At 47.1% G+C, this 26644-nt stretch overlaps 1 protein-coding gene across 7 annotated transcripts in view; it reads right to left on the bottom strand.

The window, feature by feature from the left end:
* Positions 1–26644, bottom strand: part of MPPE1 (metallophosphoesterase 1) — a 296325-nt gene that overhangs the window by 85285 nt on the left and 184396 nt on the right. For all 7 annotated transcript variants that reach the window (XR_010177827.1, XM_063923442.1, XM_063923443.1 and 4 more), the window contains exons 6-8: positions 13990–14098; positions 13562–13636; positions 8081–8203 (exon numbers count right to left, since the gene is read on the bottom strand). Coding sequence is in view for 6 of the 7 variants with exons in the window: in XM_063923442.1 (XP_063779512.1) it covers positions 8081–8203; positions 13562–13636; positions 13990–14098 (307 nt within the window). In the remaining variant the exon portion in view is untranslated. The remainder of the gene's footprint in view (positions 1–8080; positions 8204–13561; positions 13637–13989; positions 14099–26644) is intronic.

The raw sequence follows: 26644 nt of genomic DNA, 5'->3' as shown, positions 1-26644 counted from the left end.
TGCCCATGGCGGATTAACCGCAGGGACAATATGTGGCTGTACAGGCACGTAAGGGCCCATAGGGGGCGTAAGTCTAGTTACCAGCGTGTTTAGTAACAAAGAGAAAGTGGCCCAAGGCAGGTCATTATGTACCCCCGTTGCTACAGACCTACTGGGGGTAGAGAACCCCCAGAACCTGAACCCTCCGCTGCTATGTTTTCCTCTAATGCGTCTGCGGCGTCACCACCGCGTATTGCAGGATCAGCCGCAGAACCATCGCCCCTTGAAGCTGACATAGTATGAAAGCGTGAACCACGGGCAACAATGTACAATATCAGCAGTATAATACCTGACCAAGAACCCCCTGTGCAGTTGTGATAGCACAGACAGAGGATTCAAGAGCTATACAGTGACTGAAAATCACAGAGAAAAATACACAGTAAGTATATCCTGTGAAATACCTATATTAACTAATAACCCTGATGCACTTAGCCCCCCTGAGGGTACAGAATATAGGGATAGCAATCTGAGTGAGATACACGAAGTAGAAATCACACAGCAGCTATATGCACACACAAACAGTCACATGTACAATGCAGAAATTATGACCAACAATAAAACTGCACTGGACTAGCAATACTAAGTAATACTAAGTAAAGCTAAATAGACTAACAGATATATCAATGCACAGTAAAGACTGTATGTACATCACAGGGTACTTGTACTACATAACCCTGAAGTAATGCACAGTTTTTTTAAATAACACTGTCACCAGACATGCAGAATACTTCCTGTAAAATGCACAATGCTGATAAGGCAGACAGCATTACAGAGGAGGCTTTGCCCATACAGTCCCAGAATCAGCTCAGTATGTGTAATGGCGCCCAAACGCTGACAGGGAATGAAGGAGAGAGAGAGAGAGAGAGAGAGAGAGAGAGAGAGAGAGAGAGAGAGAGAGAGAGAGAGAGAGAGATGCAGCTCCAGGGCGGGAACATTTACTCTAAATGGCGTCCTGGGGCTGGGGGAGGGGCTACAGGTCAGAGCCTTATCCCCTTGCTGGACTTCACCACTGTGGGCCATTGTACTGTGGGTACTGTGGGCCATTGTAAAACGTTTTTTAGTGAAACCGACCTGTGCCCCTGCCCTGGTGGTCTAGTGGGGTCCCTGTACCAACACTGTGGTAGCGCGCGAGGCCCGCCTCCTAATGGCCGCGCTGGATCGCGATTTCCAGCGGGTCCCGCCTGGGGGACCCTCTTACCTCCTCCCTAGATGCGGCCACGCGATCCCGGAGAGCTGCGGTGAGTGTGTGCGCCTGACCTGCCGAACTGGAGCCCTCCGCTGTAAGTACCCGGCAACCAGGGCGCGGGAGTATACAGCGCCGCCAGGGGAGGTGATGGAGCTGCAGCAGGAGACGTCAGAATGACATCTAGCACTGAGAGTGCCTCTGCTGCAGCCCTTGAAGTCTTCTATCTTCACTTAAAAAAGCTCTTTTCAGGGCTGCTGGAGCAGCCCTGCCTGTTAGCTGCCTGCACTGCATGGCACCAACTTACAAACTGAGCTCCTGTGCACGGAGGCAGGGTTATAGAGGAGGCGGCGATGAGCATCTTGGGAACAGTCAAAGCTTTTAGCCTGTTGGTGCCTAGGATCAAGATCCTACTCTACACCAGATGTTATCCCTGTGGAACCCGGTGTACCCCGCTGCAGAGAAATATATATATATATATATATATATATATATATATATATATACAAATAGAGAATTCAGCACTCACCATAGCAAGCTCACTTGCCCTCACAACATCAATAAATAAATGATGGGGGTTTAGTTAGTGAATTGGCCAATGCACGGAAGCCTGCATACCGCTCCACGGTACCCCACCTACATGCAGGTCCTACACTATCACAAAGCCTTAAGAATTAAAACCTGGCAACTGTATCACATAATATAACTGCAAATATGCCCACTAAGTTTAATGTATGCCTGCCACATATCTAGTGGCTTTTAAAGGCATACTAGTCACCTGACACAGCCGGTAAATTACTAAGGAGCAGCTGACTCAGGTTTAGAACAATTGAGATTACACAGGGGTGCATGAAAAGGCCTGTGACCATGGTTAATAAGAGTTAACCAAAGATTAACCCCATAATATAGAAACAAATATAGAAAACCACAGCACTCGCCACCCCAGAAGCGGGGTGCAGTGTCTGCACTCACCACTCATAGGGTGGGATGCATGCAGCCCATAGCCACCTACCCAAATACATACAAATAGAGAATTCAGCACTCACCATAGCAAGCTCACTTGTCCTCACAACATCAATAAATAAATGATGGGGGTTTAGTTAGTGAATTGGCCAATGCACGGAAGCCTGCATACCGCTCCACGGTACCCCACCTACATGCAGGTCCTACACTATCACATTCTTAAGGCTTTGTGATAGTGTAGGACCTGCATGTAGGTGGGGTACCGTGGAGCGGTATGCAGGCTTCCGTGCATTGGCCAATTCACTAACTAAACCCCCATCATTTATTTATTGATGTTGTGAGGACAAGTGAGCTTGCTATGGTGAGTGCTGAATTCTATATTTGTATGTATTTGGGTAGGTGGCCATGGGCTGCATGTACCCCACCCTATGAGTGGTGAGTGCAGACACTGCACCCCGCTTCTGGGGTGGCGAGTGCTGTGGTTTTCTATATTTGTTTGTATATATATATATATATATATATATATTATAATATACTGTATAGACAGATAGATGTGTCCTCACACATCTTTGCTGAAAGGGGCTGCAACGTCATGCCATTGCAGTCCTTTGGTCTGCTAAAATTTGCACACACCCATAAACGCCGAGGAAAATACATAAAACCGCGGGTAGCAGGAGCATACCTGCCCCGCTGCCATACACTGTGGCACTGTCCCCCTCCGTATGTAGGGCAGCTGGAGCGTCCTACTCCCGCTGCCTGCATATGCACACAGATTCTCTGTATTCTTTCTTGGGTGCGTGCGTACGCATGCACCTGCGATGACAAAGATGTATAAGGATAGATAGATAGATAGATAGATAGATAGATAGATAGATAGATAGATAGATAGATAGATAGATAGATAGATAGATAGGCTATAGTCACGTGTAAAACGGGAGTCTTCCCAACGGAATGTCGGTGCCTGGAAGAGATGTGCCTACACCAATGACATGCAGTAAGGTAAATGGCGGGGTTCATGTGGGCATTATAGAAGGATGCAGCAGTATATACCGCTGGAAATTAGGCCCGTCAAAGACCAGTATACTCTAGAGTTTTGACTATAAAAATGATTACAATAATCTAAAGAAGAAATTAATAATACCTTCTTTCTCATTTTCTTATTTTTATAGTCACAACTTTGGGAGTATACTGAAGTACGAAGGAGAGACACTGCTTCCCCTGCCTACCCTGACCACATGTAACTGGTCCACACAAGATGGCAGCTAGGCAACTAGGCCACACTCGTAGAAGATCATACATTTAAATGTATATATATTGGTGGAGCACATGGTGATTTGGTAAGTGTGCTGGTGGTAGTATGCAGTTAGTTACTTGGGGCCTAATTCAGATGTGGTTGGACGCAGCAGTGATGGCTCTGTATGAAGCAGGAGGCATACATTACAAGCAGACACCTCCTGCTGCAGCAGTGATCCGACCTGGGTCCTAGGACGCAGCATCGGATCACTCCTTCGCCATCAGGTGGCTTACGTCACCCATGATGCCACGCAAGCCGCCCGTTGCAGAGGTCAGGAAATCTCCATCCTACGACGGAGATTCTTGACCTCTTCCCAACCTCTAAACGGCAGCAACACGCCTCAGTTTTCACAAAACTGAGGCAGTCACCGCCCCCCAGACAGGGGATAGTCTACTGTCGCTCTGTGCCCCAGGCTTTGCCTCAGCTCAATTGTCACAAATAAAGTAATTTCCACACTAAGGCCCTCATTCAGCAGTGATCACTAAAAATGCAAATGCAGTAGGTGTTAAACACTTCCTTGCTGCATTTGCGATCCCAGTGCTGCGACCCAACGTTGCAGCCTGGGATCAACATTGTGACCAATTGGCGCAATGTTTCCCGCAAACAGCCAGCTGAGTAAGCCTCAGCCCATGCAGGCTGGAGGTCGCAGAGAGCCTTGCGAGGCCAAGAAATCTGCATCTTTAGATGCAGAAATGGTCTCGCCACTCTTGGAAAATGGGTGCAATGCGCCGTTTCAGGCAATGCTGGCTCAAGGGCATAAGGTCATTCAGACTCCTGTTTCCGGTCACATTTTGTTACCAGAACAGAGTAGAGCTGGAATCCTATAGAGATCCCTAATCCTAATGAAATGTCACAGATGTCTCAGCAAAGCACACGTATGCACCAGGATTTCCTAATATACAGTAATGATCTCTATGTGAGATTCTCTACTGAGAAAAACAGAGGGGTAACAGAAAAGTATGGTGTTGCCCATAGCAACGAATCAGACTCTAGCTATCATTTCTCTATTGCAGGGCTGGCCAAACCAGTCCTCGAGATCTACTAACAGTTCACATTTTCCAGACCAACTAGCTCAGGGGTGGGCAATTATTTCAGCTGAGGGGCCACTTGACATTTCCTGTCAGTATCCGAGGGCCACATACAAAATAGCAGCTCGCCCCACTTGCCAAAAATATAGGGACGTGGCTTCATGTGGAAGGGGTGTGGGCAAAAAATAATACAGATGATTCATATTAGGCTGCACAATAGTCTCCATTATTCAAATTGCGCCACACAGTGGCGCCACTTACACACATTACACCAGGTAGAGCCCCTTTTACACACAATACGGCAGGTAGAGAGCCTTTTTACACATTAACATTTTATTTAGGATAATTATTGTGCAGCAAGCAAATTATCCAGTGTCTTATGGCCCCTGGGGAGGTGTGACACGGTGACAGAACACGGTGGGGGTGACACGGTGACAGAACACGGTGGGGGTGACACAGTGACAGAACACGGTGGGGGTGACACAGTGACAGAACACGGTGGGGGTGACACAGTGACAGAACACGGTGGGGGTGACACAGTGACAGAACACGGTGGGGGTGACACAGTGACAGAACACGGTGGGGGTGACACAGTGACAGAACACGGTGGGGGTGACACAGTGACAGAACACGGTGGGGGTGACACAGTGACAGAACACGGTGGGGGTGACACAGTGACAGAACACGGTGGGGGTGACACAGTGACAGAACACGGTGGGGGTGACACAGTGACAGAACACGGTGGGGGTGACAGAACACGGTGGGGGTGACAGAACACGGTTGGGGTGACACGGTGACAGAACACGGTGGGGGTGACAGTGACAGAACACGGTGGGGGTGACACAGTGACAGAACACGGTGGGGGTGACACAGTGACAGAACACGGTGGGGGTGACACAGTGACAGAACACGGTGGGGGTGACAGAACACGGGGGGTGTGACACAGTGACAGAACACGGTGGGGGTGACACGGTGATAGAACACGGTGGGGGTGACACGGTGACAGAACACGGTGGGGGTGACACGGTGACAGAACACGGTGGGGGTGACACGGTGACAGAACACGGTGGGGGTGACACGGTGAAAGAACACGGGGAGGGGGGGTGACAGAACACGGTGAGAGTGACAGTGACAGAACACGGGGGGTGTGACATGGTGACAGAACATGGTGGGGTTGACAGCGACAGAACACAGGGAGGTGACACAGTGACAGAACACGGGGAGGTGACACAGTGACAGAACACGGGGAGGTGACACGGTGACAGAACACGGGGGGGTGACATAGTGACAGAACACGGGGGGGTGACAGTGACATGGTGACAGAACACGGGAGGGGTTGGTACAGCGAGACCTAAAAATCTCTCCCCCAAACCTAAAAACAGTCTGACGCCACTGCCAGCACACACAAATATATGCACACTATCATACACACACACTTTCTTTCTCTCACTTTTCCCATTAACTTACTGATCTGGCTGGCAGTGGCAGGAAGAATGGATCTGTAGCAGTCTGGCTCTTGTCCCGTGTAGCTCCGCCCCCTGAGGTCCCTGTAGCCCCGCCCCCTCATCGCCACGTAGCCCCGCCCCCTTCTCGGCTGAACACCGCCGTTGTCACTGGGGACTCTGGAGGAGGCTGCTACAACGCAGCAGCAGGAGCAGCAGGGGGGAGAGGCCCCGCTGGCAGCTTGGAGGTACTGCAGTGCAGAGCAATGACAAGCAGCTCAGCCGGTCGGGCCGCTTGCCATTGCTCGCTGGTGGGAGGCAGTGGGCCGGGCAGGATCGGTTTGCGGGCCGCATCCGGCCCGCGGGCCGTATTTTGCCCACCCCTAACCTAGCTGGTGAACAGGTGTAACCATTACTAATTAAGATGTGCTGCATTCATTCCTAACTGACAATTCTACAGATGTCCAGGAGGCCTGGAAAACATGAACTGTTGGTAGATCTCGAGGACCGGTTTGGCCAGCCCTGCTCTATTGCATTTTAGAAAATGATAGAATCTGATAAGTTGTTGTTTGTTTTAGAAGCTTTACTAGATCTACGCCTAATACACCTTTTCCACTCCCTAAATCTGGGTAATTGCGTCTACCCGGGACGTGGCTCGGTGGAAACGGTTCTAAGGAAAAAAATCCGGGTCTACCAACCCAGGCTTTTTTCCCAGGTATTGAGAAGTGATTTTAGTGGGTAAAACCTGGTAACACTGCAGTGGAAACAGCTCTTACACGAGTTTTTAGACCTGGGTAATTGCAGAAGCCGACAACTGGTCCCTCCAGGGTACTGGCTGCCGATGTAATCACCCAGAGACCAGGGGAGATGTGTCCACATGCTGGGAGAGGCTGTTTAGGTGCACAGAGAGCAGGCACACAGACTGGGAACAGAGCGGGCCTGAAAGGAGAGCTGTGCACATGGCGGGCCTGGGAGAAGAGCTGGGCGCTGGATGCTTGACACAGTGCCCACCCCTCCCTTTTGTTCCCTTTTCTGTGACCTCATCTTTGCGGGCCTGAATATAGGCCATTTTTAATAACATCCACAGGTTTTGCTGTGCTTACCCGGGTTCAGTTGAAACAGAAGCAACCAAGGAAAAACCTGGGACGATGGTGCAGTGGAAATGGGGTCTAAGACCCACAAAATGCCAGGTAAAAAATCCCATGTCAGACCAGGGATTTTGGTGGAAAAGGGTATAAATCACACAATGTCGTGTGCACATCATCGAGGACCAGGTCACATTTGCTAATTAACCCTATGCAATATGATCTTCATTTGGATATAAACATTATGTAAAGAAAAGAAAACATTAAAAGAGACACAAAATTACTTATTGGATCAACCAACAGAGCAAATCTAGAATGCAGTCTGGTCACAACCAGATATCATGAATGGCTTATTCACTATATAAACCACAGAATCTTTCATGCTGCATCACTCCTCAGTATTGTCCATGCTTAACCACTTTCCTGGCATGGTCACATCAGATGCGACCATGCCTGCAAGTGCTCTATCTGACCTGGTCGCACGGGATGCGACCAGATAGAGAGTGTTAGCAGCGGCAGGGAAGATAAACTTCCCTCCGCTGCAGCTGTCAGAGGGACCGGAAGGTCCCTCTGCCTCCCTGCACTCTCCCCGTGTCTGCCGTGCTGCCGATCACTGCTGATCGGTCAGCACGGCAGGATTCCCCCCCTCCAGTGGCTGCAGACAATGGCAGCCGCTGGGGAGTGTAAATGAACCCTCCCAAGCCACCCCCAGGCCCCCCTCCCTGTATACCTGCAGGCTGTCCCGGCTTTCAAAATGAAAGCCGCGATGGTCGCAATGTTCCAATGGTCGCGATGTTCCCGATCAATGTTTCGATGTTTGGGGGGAAATTACATATTTTGTTAAAAATAAAAAAATCCCCCCAAAAAATATTATTTTTTTCCTTTTTTTTTTTTCTTTTTTAAATCATTTGGTACAAGGTTAAATTCATGTTCTTCACCTAATTCACTCATTAAAAAAAACTGACAATTTCGGAGCGGTTTTCGGCGAAATAAATCGTCAGTTAATTGGTCAATCAACAACAATAGACAATAGCTCAGTCGCAAACCTTTTGAGAAGCATCCTGTGAGAGAACGTCGTATTTCTCTGTAAACAAAACTTTCTTTTCTTCTGGAGAAGCAGAGTCTTCGCCGGTACAGTCAGAATCACTTTTCCTATACAGTGGATAATGCTAAACAAGAAAATAACGAATGAAGTCTCATATCTGCATAGGTTTGTGTTACTGCTTTTGTGGTCTATGCAAAGAATAGCATTTAATAACTAATGAAAAGCTTCACTCAAATTAACATCCACTCATTATGGCGTGTAGTGCTCACATAGCAAAATGGCAGTAAATTGAAAATTTCTAATAAATGTGTGGCATTGTACATCTGATGTTTAATTTGCTATTACTGTACTGTAAAGAGGAGAAGTACTAAGCAGTGATAAGAGTGGAGAAGTGAGCCAGTGGAGAAGTTGCCCATGGCAACCAATCAGCTGCACTGTATAATTTTATAGAATGCAAATTATAAGTGTTACTGCAATGCTGATTGGTTGCCATGGGCAACTTCTCTACTGACTCACTTCTTCACTCTAGTCACTGTTTAGTGCATCTGCTCCTAAGTACTATATTTAGGATTATTTTTTTGCCGTAAAGATAAGGGTATAAAGTCACAGACTAAGCATAACGATGTATGGCGGGACTCACTGGTATTGTGTATGAGTGACTCTCGCCATGCAACGTTATGCTAATCTGCTACTTTATACCAATTCTTTTGCAACAAAAAAAATAATAATTTGTGTCTTAATTTGCTAATAATATACTAAGTCCCTAATAGTCTACTAAGTACGGTTAGGGTTAGTATTTTTTTGTTGGTATCAAGTAGCAGATTCTTTTGCAACAAAAAACTAGTAATCCTAAACAGTACTTCATACACTACTAGCAAATTAAGACAAAACATTCTGTAGGACCTCTGTCTTCTGCCTTTTTACCAAGATTATGTACTTTTCTCTTAGTACATTATTAACGAATTAAGATGCAAACTAAGTACTTAGAATGAGTATAGTGCTTTAGGACAGATATTTTTAGAAAAAAATTGCATGACCACGTGCTGAGAGCAATTTCTGGAGTAAAAATACTGGTAATGTGCTAATGAATATGTGTGCACTATATAAAGTGCTAGAATAACAATTTCACCAAATTGGTAAAGCAATAATGAACTCATTCTCCATATTCAAAATAACAGCTAGTGCGTTTAAAATACGAGAATAAGTCTCAATATTCCATATAACAGTTTTCTAAACTTACCCAGCTATGGGTTTGAATAAATTGTACCACATCTGAATACTCAAGGTTGGTTATGCAAATGTGGTACAATTTATTCAAACATTTAGTGGAGCCATTTTAGAAAAATGTAATATATGTTATATTGAGACAGTTTTAAGACACCCCTGTGGCAGTCGATAACTCGACGAAACGCATATTTGATAATCCAATTGTGACTAAAGGTGGGCAAACTTGTTGTCCATGAGCTCACACCCTGTAAGGGGACGGACAGCAAGCTAAATACCATCAAAGTCCAAATTAGGCCAGCCTGCATATGCTGTGTGAGAGCCTATTAAAACTTTTTTTTTTACAAATAAATCAATTATAAATGAAGCATACGAGAATAGATTATTCTGTTTTTTTGGAGGAACTCTGGTGTGAGGGTCTGGTTGTAGAATCAAGAAGAAGCCTTCTTAATTCCTCCATCTCCAGTAAATGATTTCAAGAAGCTTACACTCATCCAGGATTTTAAGGCGTTAGTGAACTTTAAATGAGAAATTGTTTTGTTGCACCCCCAAACCTATAGAATCTTTTTTGGTCCTAAAGCTGGCAAAGGACTTACTCTGGGGTAGCAGCCTATACTAACAAAACAATACAATACAGACTGTTTTTATTGATTGTTTTAGCACATTGTAGGTCACTCAGAATTATGAAAATCTTGTAAATGCTATCACATCAGAGATACACTTAAAATATGGTGAGCAGGGGGGCGGGGCTGTACAGCACTGTACAGTACAGTCAATGCCAGGAGCATGGGAGAGAGAAAGGGAGGAGCAGCTGCTGACAGTGTACCAGCTGCCGGCTTTCCGTGTGGCAGGAGTTTGAACTTTAACCTACAAATACAGACTGCTAACCGTCCAGCTGATACTGTCAGCCCCGTCCAGAGCCACCCTGCATAGGCTTCCCTGCCACACGGAAAGCCGCGGCACTTAATACGAGGCTATCCGCCAGCACAGCTCCTTCACCCAGCGGCTCACGGACAATCGCATTGCCGCTTGCCTGGCGGCCCGGGAAGCGGTCAGCCGCACTTTGCAGAACAGACATCGGACGAGGCAATTCAGCTTCCTGCATTCCCTGCTTCTAGTGAACCTGGCTCATTGGTAAACAACAAACCACACTGCATTCATTGTTGCCTTTCTGCCCTATTTCAACAATAAGCCGCGGCTTACTCAAACGCTGATATCAGATGACCGCTTTCATTCCAGCGTTTACGGGAGTTAATCATCTTTTGTCAATATACCTTCCATTAATTGTGTGAAGAAGACGTTTATGATTTCAACCATACATTCCAACACCTGTTATTCAGACGTATCTCTGTTTAAAGTACAACTATACTTGGTATCACCATCCATTATTATAGAACTCTCAACAACGGTTATCTGAATATCATTTAAACATCACAGCGGTATCACCAATTTTTGAGGGATTCCCATCATCAATTTAAGGGGACATTCATACCACTTGTGGTAATTTTCTCAAGGACTTTTATCCAATCAATTTTTTTAGCATTAAACATTGTTTATTTTTATTCAGTTTATTGCGAATGGTCAATGTGTTATCAAATCAGTCTGTATTAAGTCAATTCTTTATATATTATTAAAATAATTAAACACTATTTTAATGTAATACATTTTTAAACACATTAATTTTTCTGTTTGCGCTCCCTATTCTTCTTTTTATCGTCTGGTTCTACAGGGTTGCTAATACCCTGACACATTGGGAGCAGTGAACAGATCAATTAGCGGAGGTTGTCTTAGTATCATATGCGCCTTAATTTTCCTTCTTTTCTATTATTATACCATCTGGCTATTTATTTAGGTCACAACGTTGCTAGTATGGTTTCGTTTTTGTGGCTTGTTTGTACTGTGGACAACCAGTGATTTTGCTCAATCTTTGTATTTGTTTACTTGTTTCTCCCTGGTGATGGGCAGGGCCGGTTCTAGACCTTGTGGCGCCCAGGGCGAAAGTTTCCTGTGGCGCCCCCCCCACGACAGTTGGTGCATGGCGCGCGCCCCAAAACAGGGGCATGGCTTCTTCATAGGGAAGAGGCGTGGCTTCTTCATGGGGAAGGGGCATGCCCACAGTTATCCACCCGTACTTGTGCCCCCCTGTAGCTGTGCCCCCAGTAGTTGTGCCCCCAGCAGCTGTGCCCTCAGTTAATTTTCCCCCAGTAGCAGTGCTCCCTGTAGCTGTGCCCCCAGTTGATTTGCACCCTGTAGCAGTGCCCCCTGTAGTAGTGCCCCAGTATGTGCCCCCTGTAGATTTCCCCCCAGTTAATTTTCACCCAGTAGCTGTTCCCCCTGTAGCAGTGCCCCCTGTAGCTGTACCCCCTGTAGTAGCGCCGCTTTGAAACCCTTAAAAAAAAAAAAAAAAAAAATACCAGCCTCGCTCCTGCTGCTGTCTCCAGGCGCCGGCTCCTCTCTATGGGAGAGACGTCATGACGTCTCTCCCATAGCAGTGCCGCACTGACACTAGGGGTCAATTTTGACCTCTAGCGTCAGTCAGCAGCGACGCCAGATGCGTGTGCCCGCAGCAGCCGGGAGCCGGTGTGGAGGGAGGGTGGATTAGTAGCGGCTCTTGCCACGGTAGCGGCGCCCCGGGCAAAAAGCATGCTTGTACGTGGCAAGAGCCACTACAGGTGATGGTTACACTCTTCTTCGACACACCCCCTGTGAGTCAGTCGTGCGTCAACGTGTGTTGTGATGTCATTGCGACCGTGTTGGGATCGGTGTCATCGCAGATGAGTACTTTTGGTGTGATGCATTATAAAAAGGTATTTAACGGTTTGATTCTTAAAGAGAGTAAAGGTCTCACACACACACAAAACACTCAACATAAAATATGCAGCCTTTGGAAAATGAGGCACCTAGGGGGTAATTCCAAGTTGATCGCAGCAGGATTTTTTTTTAGCAGTTGGGCAAAACCATGTGCACTGCAGGGGAGGCAGATATAACATGTGCAGAGAGAGTTAGATTTGGGTGGGGTGTGTTCAATCTGCAATCTAATTTGCAGTGTAAAAATAAAGCAGCCAGTATTTACCCTGCACAGAAATAAAATAACCCACCCAAATCTAACTCTATCTGCACATGTTATATCTGCCTCCCCTGCAGTGCACATGGTTTTGCCCAACTGCTAAAAAAAAAATCCTGCTGCGATCAACTTGGAATTACCCCCCTAACCCAATATTCATGGTAATTCTTCCACAGTGATGGTCACTGGCAGAAAATGTCTGCTTTCGAATTGAGTAGGTAACCACTTTATCTTTGCAGAGACAAATTGAGAAACTAAATATAATAAAGTGGAAACATCAATGCATGTCAAATGATAGTTTCCAGATGACATTGTTTATATGATGCTCTGTCACTGTCAATTTCTACCCCTTTCACTTCTCTGGACACGTCTCATATATACCGTGGGCTTCACACACAGCGCCGGTCCCTCCTGCTCCCTGCTGCTTTAAAGAAATATCCAGAGAGCTTAAGCAGGTTATAGAGCATTGCCCAGTGGGATACTTCCGGTGCAACAACAGTCGACACAGCTCCGTTACCCCCAGGAACACACGGGATATGGCTCAAAATCGGACTTATCCCGAGGACGCTTGGGCTATATCAGCAATCTGGGAGGTCATTTAATATCTACGTATTGCTGTACTACCTGCCGGCTTCCGCTATATGCGACTCAATGACTGTGTGTAGCCACGGTTCTACCTACACCAACTGGTGTAAACAATTGACTGACGCTAATATACCATCAAGGAATAACAGTAGCTATTGCTACACATAGACACAAGTTTGTCCGGTGGTTACAAGTTATATTAGAAACTGCTACTATGTGAATTGAAACATTTTAGCTGTATTCTAAAAAGTCCCAGCAGTACTGATTGCTATGCTACTTTAGCCTCAAACCAAAGATATCCGTTTGACTACTACCTGCTATTAACCCACTCTTTACTTTGAGTGGGCTCTCTTGCATCTCAGCCTGAGGCAGGTTACAATTTATTTTTTATCACAAGCGTTTCTGCACTTTGTTTTATCTTATACAAATATACATGTACAGTTTTAATCATATTTACTAAAATTGTAAATATGTACTGATTTTATACATTCAAAAATATTGGGTATTTCCGGCTCTTTTGATACTCATTAATATTTACTGAAAGTTATACTTCTGATCCAATGAGCACTGCTATTTTCATACATCTATTTCATACTGTCAATTTCTAACCTGTAAAAGTATTGAGGCAGATGGAGGCAGCAGGTCAAGATTGACACATTTCTTTACAAAGTCTGGATGATCTTTCTGTCAAAAATAAATAGGAAGACTATAAATAGCATTAAAAACTCAATCTGGTGTAGATTCAAATGCATGTACAGTACAATTAAATTAGCACAGTATAGTCTCTCTGCTGGGAAATTCATACTCATTACTTTCTTCCTGTTAATACTCAGTGTTATGTTAAGAAGTTTAACAGTTGTGGCCAGAGTAAAGCTGAAAATAGAATAGAGCAGCAAGTTTTGCAATAGGCCCAGGCACACAGAACAACTGAAGAATACAAGCAATATTACAGTGAATTCTGTGAATTATATGTGAGTAAATCAACACTGTATTTCAAAGGGAATAATCATTTTGCATGAGAAATTTAGTAATCTCACCATGCGGGAGCAATTGAGGCGTCGAGAAACATCAATGATTTGATCTTCTGCAGCTCTGCAAATAACACAGCCATCACCCTCCAGGGCTACACTGTTCACTAGCACAAAGCTGAAATGACAAAAGGATAAGTACAATGATCGAGGAATAATTCTATCAGTCTGAGTGAGAAAAAAAAAACGCATGTTTTTACTCATATTGCACAATATAATATTTTAGTAACCTATATAAAAATTACTTTCTTAACTTAGTTATAAAAACAATCAGGACTGCAGCCCATCAGGTAAAATCCGCCACCCAACTAAGGGGCAGATGAATTAAGCCTGGAGAAGTAATAAAATGGAATGCAATAAGGCACCAGCCAATCAGCTCGTAACTGTCAAGTTACAGACTTGGGCCCAGATTTATCAAGCCTTTGGGATTAAGAAATAGCACGGTGTTAAAGTATCAGCCAATCAGCTCCTAACTGTTATTTTTCAAACACAACCTGTAACATAACAGTTAGGAGCTGATTGGCTGGCACTCTATCACCGTGCTATTTATCACCCTCCACGGCTTGATAAACCTGGGCCTTGGTTTGAAAAATGACAGATAGGAGCTGATTAGCTGGTGCGTTATCACCTTTCACTTTATCACTTCTCCAGGCTTAATACATCTGCCCCTCAGTGTCAATAAAGCCAAAATACAGTCTGTGACTGCACAGCCTTCACAATAACTAGCACTGACTTCCTATTGGAAATCTTACCTGCCCGTCACAGACACTACAGGCAGCCCAGTGGGAGGTGTTTCCTCCTTCTGGAACTGGCAGACCGGGCTGTGATTAGCAGAGAGCTGGCTTCCTGTCAGCTCTAGCCGACTTCCATGGGCTGCAACAGATACTGACCAGCTGCCGCTGGGGTGGATACAATGCGCACTTATTCCAAAATTCTTGTTTTCCCTCAAAATTCTACACACAATAACCCATAATGACAACGTGAAAAAAGTTTTTTTTTTGAGATTTTTCAAATTTATTAAAAATAAAAAAAATAAGATTTTACTAACCGGTAAATCTATTTCTCGTAGTCCGTAGTGGATGCTGGGGACTCCGTAAGGACCATGGGGAATAGACGGGCTCCGCAGGAGACATGGGCACTTTAAGAAAGAATTTAGATTCTGGTGTGCTCTGGCTACTCCCTCTATGTCCCTCCTCCAGACCTCAGTTAGAGAAACTGTGCCCGGAAGAGCTGACAGTACAAGGAAAGGATTTTGGTAATCCAGGGCAAGATTCATACCAGCCACACCAATCACACCGTATTACTTGAGATAAACATACCCAGTCAACAGTATGAACAACAGAGCAACAGGTCCAACCCTGATGCAACCATAACATAACCCTTATGTAAGCAATAACTATATATAGCACTGCAGAAGAAGTCCGCACTTGGGACGGGCGCCCAGTATCCACTACGGACTACGAGAAATAGATTTACCGGTAAGTAAAATCTTATTTTCTCTAACGTCCTAGTGGATGCTGGGGACTCCGTAAGGATCATGGGGATTATACCAAAGCTCCCAAACGGGCGGGAGAGTGCGGATGACTCTGCAGCACCGATTGAGCAAACACAAGGTCCTCCTCAGCCAGGGTATCAAACTTGTAGAACTTTGCAAAAGTGTTTGAACCTGACCAAGTAGCCGCTCGGCAAAGCTGTAATGCCGAGACCCTTCGGGCAGCCGCCCAAGAAGAGCCCACCTTCCTAGTGGAATGGGCCTTAACTGATTTTGGCAGCGGCAATCCAGCCGCAGAATGAGCCTGCTAAATCGTGTTACAGATCCAGCGAGCAATAGTTTGCTTTGAAGCAGGAGCACCAAGCTTGTTGGAAGCATACAGGATAAACAAAGATTCTGTTTTCCTGACCCTAGCCGTTCTGGCTACATAAACCTTCAAAGCCCTGACCACATCAAGTAACTCGGAATCCTCCAAGTCAGTAGTAGCCACAGGCACCACAATAGGTTGGTTTATATGAAAGGATGAAACCACTTTCGGCAGAAATTGTGGACGGGTCCGCAATTCTGCTCTATCCGCATGGAAAACCAGATAGGGGCTTTTATTTGACAAAGCCGCCAACTCTGACACACGCCTAGCCGAAGCCAAGGCTAATAGCATGACCACCTCCCACGTGAGATATTTCAACTCCACCGTTTTGAGTGGTTCAAACCAGTGGGATTTCAGGAAACAACACCACGTTATGATCCCAAGGTGCCACTGGTGGCACAAAAGGGGGCTGAATATGCAGCACTCCCTTTACAAACGTCTGAACTTCAGGAAGCGAAGTCAACTCCTTTTCAAAGAAAATGGATAGGGCCGAAATCTGGACCTTTATGGACCCTAATTTTAAGCCCATAGTCACACCTGACTGTAGGAAGTGCAGGAACCGGCCCAGCTGGAATTCCTCTGTAGGGGCCTTCCTGGCCCCACACCAAACAACATATTTTCGCCATATACGGTGATAATGTTTTGCTGTCACGTTCTTCCTAGCCTTTATCAGCGTAGGAATAACTTAATCCGGAATGCCTTTCTCCGCTAGGATCCGGCGTTCAACCGCCATGCCGTCAAACGCAGCCGCAGTAAGTCTTGGAACAGACAGGGCCCCTGTTGCAACAGATCCTGTCTGAGAGGCAGAGGCCATGGGTCCTCTGAGAGCATTTCTTGCAGTTCCGGGTACCAAGTCCTTCGTGGCCAATCCGGAACAATGAGTATCGTTCTCACTCCTCTTTTTCTTATTATTCTCAGCACCTTGGGTATGAGAGGAAGAGGAGGAAATACATAGACCGACTGGAACACCCACGGTGTTACTAGTGCTTCCACAGCTATCGCCTGAGGGTCTCTTGACCTGGCGCAATACCTTTGTAGCTTTTTGTTGAGGCGGGATGCCATCATGTCCACCTGTGGCAGTTCCCATCGATTTGTAATCTGTGTGAAGACTTCTTGATGAAGTCCCCACTCTCCCGGGTGGAGGTCGTGCCTGCTGAGGAAGTCTGCTTCCCAGTTGTTCACTCCCGGAATGAACACTGCTGACAGTGCTTGCACGCGATTCTCCGCCCAACGAAGAATCCTGGTGGCTTCCGCTATCGCTACCCTGCTTCTTGTGCCGCCCTGGCGGTTTACATGAGCCACTGCGGTGATGTTGTCTGACTGAATCAGCACCGGTTGGTTGCGAAGCAGAGGCTCCGCTTGACTCAGGGCGTTGTATATGGCCCTTAGTTCCAGGATACTGATGTGTAGACAAGCCTCCTGACTTGACCACAGCCCTTGGAAGTTTCTTCCCTGAGTGACTGCTCCCCATCCTCGGAGGCTTGCATCCGTGGTCACCAGGACCCAGTCCTGTATGCCGAACCTGCGGCCCTCGAGAAGGTGAGCACTCTGCAGCCACCACAGAAGAGACACCCTGGCCCTGGGGGATAGGGTGATCAGCCGATGCATCTGAAGATGCGATCCGGACCATTTGTCCAACAGACCCCACTGAAAGGTCCTCGCATGGAACCTGCCGAAGGGAATGGCTTCGTATGACGCCACCATCTTTCCCAGGACTCGCGTGCAGTGATGCACCGACACCTGTTTTGGTTTTAAGAGTTCTCTGACCAGAGTCACGAGCTCCTGAGCCTTCTCCGCCGGGAGAAACACCTTTTTCTGGTCCGTGTCCAGAATCATGCCCAGGAAGGGCAGACGAGTCGTAGGGATCAGCTGCGACTTTGGAATATTCAAAATCCAGCCGTGCTGTTGCAACACTTCCTGAGAGTGTGCTACGCTGATCAGCAACTGCTCTCTGGACCTCGCCTTTATGAGGAGATCGTCCAAGTATGGGATAACTGTGACACCCTGCTTTCGAAGGAGCACCATAATTTCCGCCATTACCTTGGTAAATATTCTCGGTGCCGTGGAGAGACCAAACGGCAACGTCTGGAATTGGTAATGACAGTCCTGTACCACAAATCTGAGGTACTCCTGATGAGGTGGATAAATGGGGACATGCAGGTAAGCATCCTTTATGTCCAGAGACACCATAAAATCCCCCTCTTCCAGGCTTGCAATGACCGCTCTGAGCGATTCCATCTTGAACTTGAACCTTTTCAGGTAAATGTTCAGGGATTTTAAATTCAATATGGGTCTGACCGAACCGTCCGGTTTCGGAACCACAAACATTGTGGAATAGTAACCCCTTCCCTGTTGAGGGAGGGGAACCTGTACCACCACCTGCTGGAGATATAATTTGTGAATTGCCACTAACACTACTTCCCTTTCTATGGGGGAAGCAGGCAGGGCTGATTTTAGTTAACGGTGAGGGGGCATCCCTTCGAATTCCAGCTTGTATCCCTGAGACACAATCTGTATAGCCCAGGGATCCACCTGTGAACGAACCCACTGGTGGTTGAATTTTCGGAGACGCGCCCCCACCGCTCCACCTGTGGAGCCCCAGCGTCATGCGGTGGATTTAGTGGAAGCCAGGGAGGACTTCTGTTCCTGGGAACAAGCTGTATTGTGCAGCTTCTTTCCTCTACCCCTGCCCCTGGCAAGAAAGGACGCACCTCTGACTTTCTTGCCTTTTTGTGATCGAAAGGACTGCATTTGGTAATACGGTGCTTTCTTAGGCTGTGAGGGAATATATGGCAAAAAATTTGACTTCCCAGCTGTAGCTGTGGAAACTAGGTCCGAGAGACCGTCCCCAAACAATTCCTCACCCTTGTAGGGTAAAACCTCCATGTGCTTTTTAGAGTCGGCATCGCCTGTCCATTGCCGAGTCTACAGGACCCTTCTGGCAGAAATCAACATTGCATTTATTCTAGAGCCCAGTAGGCAAATGTCCCTCTGGGCATCCCTCATATATAGGACAGCGTCTTTTATATGCCCCAGGGTCAGTAAAATAGTATCCTTGTCCAAGGTATCCAGTTCCTCAGACAGTGTATCTGTCCATGCTGCTACAGCACTACACATCCAGGCTGACACAATTGCCGGCCGCAGTATGGTACCTGAATGTGTATAAACAGACTTCAGGATACCCTCCTGCTTCCTATCCGCAGGATCCTTTAGGGAGGCCGTATCCTGTGACGGCAGGGCCACCTTCTTAGATAGGAGGATTCCCAGCGCATCCTGTCCGTTGGCGGGAAGGGGTACGCCATAAGTAACCTTTTGGAAATCAGCACTTTCCTATCAGGAGAATCCCAAGCTTTTTCACATAACTCATTTAACTCATGTGAAGGGGGAAAAGTCACCTCTTGCTTTTTCTCCCCAAACATATAAACCCTCTTGTCAGGGACAGGGTTTACCTCTGGATATGTGCAATACATCCTTCATAGCTACAATCATGTAGCGGATGGCTTTAGCCATTTTAGGCTGCAATTTTGCATCATTGCCATCGACACTGGAGTCAGAATCCGTGTCGATATCTGTGTCAACAATATGGGATAGTGGGCGCTTCTGAGACCCTGACGACCTCTGCGCTGTAGGATCAGGCATGGGCTGAGACCCCGACTGTCCCAAGGTTTCAGCTTTATCCAACCTTTTATGCAAGGAGTTTACATTATGATTTAACACCTTCCACATATCCATCCAATCAGGTGTCGGCGCCGTCGGCGGGGACACCTCATTCATCTGCACCTGCTCTGCCTCCACATAGCCCTCCTCGTCACACATGTCGACACAAGCGTACCGACACACCACACACACAGGGAATGCTCTATATGAGGACAGGACCCCCACAAGGCCTTTTGGAGAGACAGAGAGAGAGTATGCCAGCACACACCCCAGCGCTATATGACCCAGGAATCACACAGTAACTTAGTGTTTACCCAGTAGCTGCTGTATATATGATTATTGCGCTAAATTTATGTGCCCCTCTCTCTTTTTACTCTCTTTCTACCGTGAGTCTGCAGGGGAGAGCCTGGGGAGCTTCCTCTCAGCGGAGCTGTGGAGAGAAAATGGCGCTGGTGAGTGCTGAGGAAGAAGCCCCGCCCCCTCAGCGGCGGGCTTCTGTCCCGCGATTTGGTGTAAAAAATGGCGGGGGCTCATGCATATATACAGTGCCCAGCTGTATATATGCTGCTTTTGCCAGGAGGTACTCAATTGCTGCCCAGGGCGCCCCCCCCCTGCGCCCTACAGTGACCGGAGTGTGTGGGTTAGTGTGGGCGCAATGGCGCACAGCTGCAGTGCTGTGCGCTACCTCATGTGAAGACAGGAGTCTTCTGCCGCCGATTTTGACGTCTTCTTGCTTCATCCGCCGGCTTCTGTCTTCTGGCTCTGCGAGGGGGATGGCGGCGTGGCTCTGGGAACGGACGACCAAGGTTAAGTTCCTGTGTTCGAACCCTCTGGAGCTAATGGTGTCCAGTAGCCTAAGAAGCGCAACCTAGCCGCAGTTAGTAGGTTTGCTTCTCTCCCCTCAGTCCCACGTAGCAGAGAGTCTGTTGCCAGCAGAAGCTCTCTGAAAATAAAAAAACCTAACTAAAATACTTTCTTAATAGCAAGCTCAGGAGAGCTCACTAAAATGCACCCAGCTCCTTCCGGGCACAGATTCTAACTGAGGTCTGGAGGAGGGGCATAGAGGGAGGAGCCAGTGCACACCAGTAGTACTAATTCTTTCTTAGAGTGCCCAGTCTCCTGCGGAGCCCGTCTATTCCCCATGGTCCTTACGGAGTCCCCAGCATCCAGTAGGACGTTAGAGAAACAAAGGTTTCACTATCTCACTCCAAAAATTCCGTATTTCGGAATATTCCTTATTTCGGAATATTTGGATATGGGATACTCAACGTGTGTGTGTGTGTGTGTGTGTGTGTGTGTGTGTGTGTGTGTGTGTGTGTGTGTGTGTGTGTGTATATATATATATATATATATATATATACACACACATATATATATATATAAATATACACACATATACACACACACATATTATACCAGGTTATCTTCAAGACCCTGCTGAGGGTCTCAAATAGAGGGCACTCACCAATCCGTTTCCATAGATAAAAAGTTTTATTTAGACCATTGAAGTCATCACATACATGTCAACGTTTCGGCTTCGCAGAGCCTTTCTCAAGACCACCACAGGAGACATCTGTTCAGCACGCCAAAGAGCAGCATACTGACATCTGCCTCCCGGGCACCCTTATATAGCACAAAATCAATTACCTTAATGATTTCATTACCTAATTACCGGAAGCAGCCCTGTCCCAGTGTTCTTTATCATCACTGGAGCAGGTATACATATTAAACATGAGTCACAACCAATACTTATATGATAGTCATAAATCCTTTATAGGGCGGCTATCGCAACATTGTTGTTGTTTTTTTTTTTTTTTAATTCAATAGTTTTTTTTATTGTTTGCTTTTTTGATAAACATACAAAACATAACAACAATCAAAAAAAAAAAAGACAAGCAAGAACTTGTACTATGAGTTGACATACTTGGTGCAGTAATCATTTAAAGATATTAACATATCATCGTATATATGAGGTTGCAGACAGCTACAGAATGCACATCGAACAGCTTATTTGCATAACATTTGTACATGTAGTGGTACTATCTAAGTTTGTCAGAGATTAATAGTGGGAAGTAGTGTGAGTATATCGGCATATTGGTGACGTTAGCCACCTATCCCATATCTTGTAGTATTTGTCCGGGGCTTTCCTTGAAATATAGACAAACTTTTCATGAGATACTACCGAATTTACTAACTGTATCCATTTGTTAATGTCAGGACCAGTAGTCGCCATCCATGAGCGTGCTATCAGTACCTTGGCCAGAGCACATAGGTTGAGGATATATCTCCTGGAATGGGCCTCCAATATCTCCTCATCAATGACCCCGAGGATACATACGAGGGGAGTAAGTGCATCTAGGGGGACTCCTGTAGTGTTTATAATCCGTATCACCTCCCGCCAAAAGTCCCGCACCACCGGACAGGCCCACAATAGATGCCAGAAGGTACCATCAAGAGAGGCACATTTCGGGCACCTAGAGTCACTCCGCCCCCCTATATTAACAAGACGTCTGGGAGTGATGTAGACTCTGTGTAATATAAATAAGTGTATTTGTTGGAAACGAGCTGATGTGGTAGCTGCACGTGCAGCTCCCAAGGCCTCCTCCCATATTTCTAGGGAGAACGGTCCCAAATCCACCTCCCACTTAGCTTTAAGGTGTAAGAGGCTGTCAGAGTGATGGGCACCGAGCAGAGCGGAGTAGAGAGCGGATACGGACCCCGTTCCTATGTTATCAGTCAGGAGTAGGTGGGCCGGAGACTTCCGAAGGAGAGGCGGAGCAGCCCCAAACTGAGACGCGCTCGCATGGCGAAGCTGAATGTATCTATAGTAATAGGACGCGGGTATATTGAACTCAGTTTGCATGTGTCCAAAGGAAATGAATGTACCGGAGGAATATAAGTGATTGATGGATTCAACCCCCCAGCGTCCCCACACCGAACCCATATGTAAAGATGAGAAATGTGTGAGAGCCCGAGTGTGCATCAACGGGGTGTCAGGATCCCATCCCTCTCCCCCCAACATGGAATGTACCTGTCTCCAAACCATGATTGCTTGTTTGATCAGCGGCATCTTTAGGAGTGTAACATTGTCGCTAAGCAAGAGCTGGAAGGGCGATAAATTAATTTTAAGTGCTAGTAGTACATTGGCGATTAATAAGTCCCCAGACGAGTCAGATACCCAGTGAATTAGATGGAACAGCTGAGCTGCTAAGTAATAAAACCTAAGTTTCGGGAGGGCCAGACCACCCAAGTCCCGGGGCCTAGTTAAGGTATCCAATCCAATCCGAGCTCTACGATTGGACCAAACCAGTGAGGACAAGATACCATCCATGATTCCAAATAGTTTCTGGGGGAGGTAGACGGGGGAGTGTTGAAGGACATATAGCATTTTAGGCAGTACAACCATTTTAATTAGATTTATCCTACCCGTGACAGTAAGTGGGAGTTTACTCCACACCCTGACACGAGACCGTAGATAGTCTATCTGTGGTCGTATATTCAAATCTATAAATTGCGAGGAACGGTTAGAAACCCAAACCCCCAGATATTTAAAAGAATCCACCCAGCGAAGCGGCAGGTCCCCGGGAGGGCAGACAGAGCAAAGGCCCCTCAACGGAAGGACACAGGACTTGTCCCAATTAATGGACAAGCCGGAGAAACCCCCAAAAGTGACAATCATCTCCAGAATATAAGGCATAGTGGCAGAGTAATCAGGTACAAACAACAAAATATCGTCTGCATAGAGAGCAATCCTGTCCTCCCTGCCTCCCAACCGGAGGCCCGCCGCCCGCGGGGAAGATCTAACAATACCGGCCAAAGGCTCTATTGCCAGGGCAAATAAAATTGGGGACAGGGGACAGCCCTGCCTAGTTCCTCTCTGTAGGGAGAAAGTGGAGGATATGTGGCCGTTGACTGATACCCTAGCCCGGGGAGCAGAATAAAGCAACTGGACCCACTTTTTAAAAATAGGTCCAAACCCAAATCTGTCCAGCGTCCCCCACAAGAAGCCCCACTCCACAGAATCAAATGCCTTAGCTGCATCCAGGGATACTATAGCGGAGGAGCAGGACCCCTCGCGAGGGGCCTGGAGGTGAGTGTATAGTCTGCGTATATTAGGTAAAGTGGACCGGCCCGGCATGAATCCTGATTGATCCTCGTGTATTAATTGTAGAATCACCTCGCTGAGCCTTGTTGCTAGTATTTTAGCTAAAATCTTAACATCAGTTGTTAACAGAGAGATCGGGCGGTAGGATTCGACCCGTGTTGGGTCCTTATCTGGCTTAAGGAGGACTATAATCAGGGCCTCTGCCATAGAGTCAGGCAGCCCACCCTGCGCAAACAGGGCATTGTACATTGCAAGAAGTTTAGGGCCATAAAAGGGTAAGTGTTTTTTATAAAGTTCCAAGGGGATTCCATCAAGACCCGGGGTCTTCCCTCCAGGAAATGAGTTAATCGCGGATTCCACCTCAGTCAGCGTCAAGGGGGAGTCCAGGAAAGTTACAGCGTCCTTGGTCAGTGTGGGTAGCGGAATATTAGCCAGATACGCCTCTATTTCCGTCTCAGAGTGGGTAAGCCTAGAGCTATACAGTCGTCTATAGTAATCTACAAAGTCACCCACAATATCAGGTGTGTGAAAATGCGTAGTATTGTCATTGGTGCAGATTGCAGGCACCGTATTAGAGGCTCTGTCCGCGCTCGCCAGCACCGCCATAAAGCTGCCAGGCCTATCCCCCGTCGCATAATATGTATGTTGAGCATATAGTAGGCGGTATTTAGCCTTCTCGGCCAAGCACTCACGCCAGTCAGCCTGCGCCAGCAGCCACCTCTCCCTCGTGGTGTCCAAACCATCTGCCATAAACTGCAGCTCCAGCCTCCTACATCCCGCCTCAAGGTCACGCTCGGCCCGGGTATATCCAGACTTCAAAACAGCCACTCTCTTAATCAGGGTGCCACGGACATGCGCCTTAAAAGGCATCCCACAGAATTGTGTCAGATACCGAACCTTGATTCTCCCGCAAAAAGGCCTCCCACATCTCCTCCAGTTCCGCCCCGGTGCCCATCTGAGTCAGCCAAAAGGGATTGAACCTCCAAAACCGTGCCCCCCTAACATCTCCCATATCTAGACTAAGGATTACCGGGGAGTGATCTGATATGCCCCTAGTAGCGTACTGAATGTCAACCACCCGCGGCAGCAGGCCCTTAGAGGTGAGGGCCAGATCTATCCTAGAAAAGGATGAGTAGGTAGGAGAAAAGCATGTATACTGTCGTATACCAGGATGGCGAACCCTCCATGCATCGACCAATCCCAGACTGTCTACCAGTATCGCAAATTCCCTCCCCCGCATCACAGGAGCATTAGAGGACCGACTAGCCCGATCTAAAGCATGGTTGAGGACATTATTAAAGTCCCCGAGGCAAACTATAGCAACATTTGGATACATAGTGATAAATTCAGCTGCCTTTCTGAGAACCTCAGGAGAATAGGGGGGTGGTATATAGACAGCCATGATGAGTACCGACATAGCATAGACTTGACATTTTAAAAAGACATATCTGCCCCACTGGTCCAGTTGGACCCGGTCAAGGACAAACGGGACCGACCTTCGAATCAAAATGGACACTCCCCGGGAATGTGACGTATGGGTGGAGTGGTATGCCCATCCCACCCACGGTTTCTTGAGAGCTAGGATCTTTGCCCCCACTAAGTGGGTCTCCATGAGGCAAATAATATCTGGGGCATACTGTTTAACATGCCGTAGCACTAGTGAACGTTTAACCTTATCGTTCAGCCCCCGGACATTCCAGGATAGAAGTTTAAGTTGATTAGAGGCCATAAGTCAAGACATGATAAGCGGTATGGTCGGTCCCGCGTATCCCCGCCAGGCCCTCAACATCCAACCCCACTGTAGCAGTAGTAGTCAATGAACTCATAGTGTCTGCAACCCGCACAAGAAAAGAAAAAAAGAAAAACAAACATCAAAATACAATCCCCCCCCTTCTGTCCCCCCACCCTGTATACCCTCCCAAACTGAGGCATACCTTCCCCCATTAACCCGTTCCCCTTCAAGAAGGAGAAAAGAAAACTAAAACAAACTAACTTAACATTAAAGGGCAATGAATATAGTGACCCAAAGAAAAAAGCGTAGGTCCCCCTCCCTTAACTAGGAAAGATGAGGAGATCCCACCCCGAGCCTTAACCAGAAACATCAACGACAGCAGAAAACAATCATTGGCAGGAGCAATGCAGTATCAACCGAGTAACGTATTGCAGCATGAATATCAGTAGAAAATACCAGCCTAAGCATAATATTCATCATACAGGATCAGGAGCAAGCGCCCGTCTGGCCGGGGCCCATCGGTCCAACCACTGGGCAGCGTCCTGAGGTGTAGAAAAAATTTTTGATTCTCCGTCTGCCACCACCCTCAGCCTAGAGGGAAACAGCATCGAATATTGTAGGTTAAGTTCCCTGAGGCGTCGTTTAATCGGAACAAATTGTGCACGATTCCTTTTGTACCTCCAGCGCAAAGTCAGGAAACACTGAAATTTTAGAACCATTCCACAACAGGGGCCCCTTGGTGCGTGCCAGAGATAGGACAGCATCTCTATCCCGATAGTGGAGGAATTTCGCTATGAGTGTGCGCGGCGGCGCTCCCGGCGGCAGCGGCCTGAAAGGGATTCTGTGGGCCCTTTCCACCGTGAAGAATGGCGTAAAGGGATCAGCTCCAAAGGAATTTTTCAACCAGGATTCCACGAACTGTTCCGGGGAGCTACCCTCCTCCTTCTCCGGGAGCCCCACAAAACGGATGTTATTCCTTCTCAGTCTGCCTTCCATATCCAGCATCTTGTTTTTAATATCGGACAGCTGACCATCCATAGCGGTGACACGGGAGCTAAGCGGGGGGAGTTTATCCTCCAGCGTGGATGTTCGTGTCTCGACCTCCCCGACCCGCTCTCTGACCTTTTGTATATCGTGGTGAATTATGGTCAGGTCAGCTTGTACTTGGCCTATCTTGTCGGATAGACGAGATTCACTAGCCGCCAGGGCTTCCAACACTTTCTGCAGCACGTCATCAGAGGCATCGACGGATGATGTCGATTGACTAGGGGACCCCGGTGATGGGGCGTCCCCACTCCCCTCCGATGCCGC

Source organism: Pseudophryne corroboree, chromosome 5 (genome assembly GCF_028390025.1).
Source record: "Pseudophryne corroboree isolate aPseCor3 chromosome 5, aPseCor3.hap2, whole genome shotgun sequence".
Taxonomy (NCBI): domain Eukaryota; kingdom Metazoa; phylum Chordata; class Amphibia; order Anura; family Myobatrachidae; genus Pseudophryne; species Pseudophryne corroboree.
The sequence above is the reverse complement of the archived record's forward strand: the minus strand, read 5'-3'. Positions and strand labels throughout refer to the sequence as shown.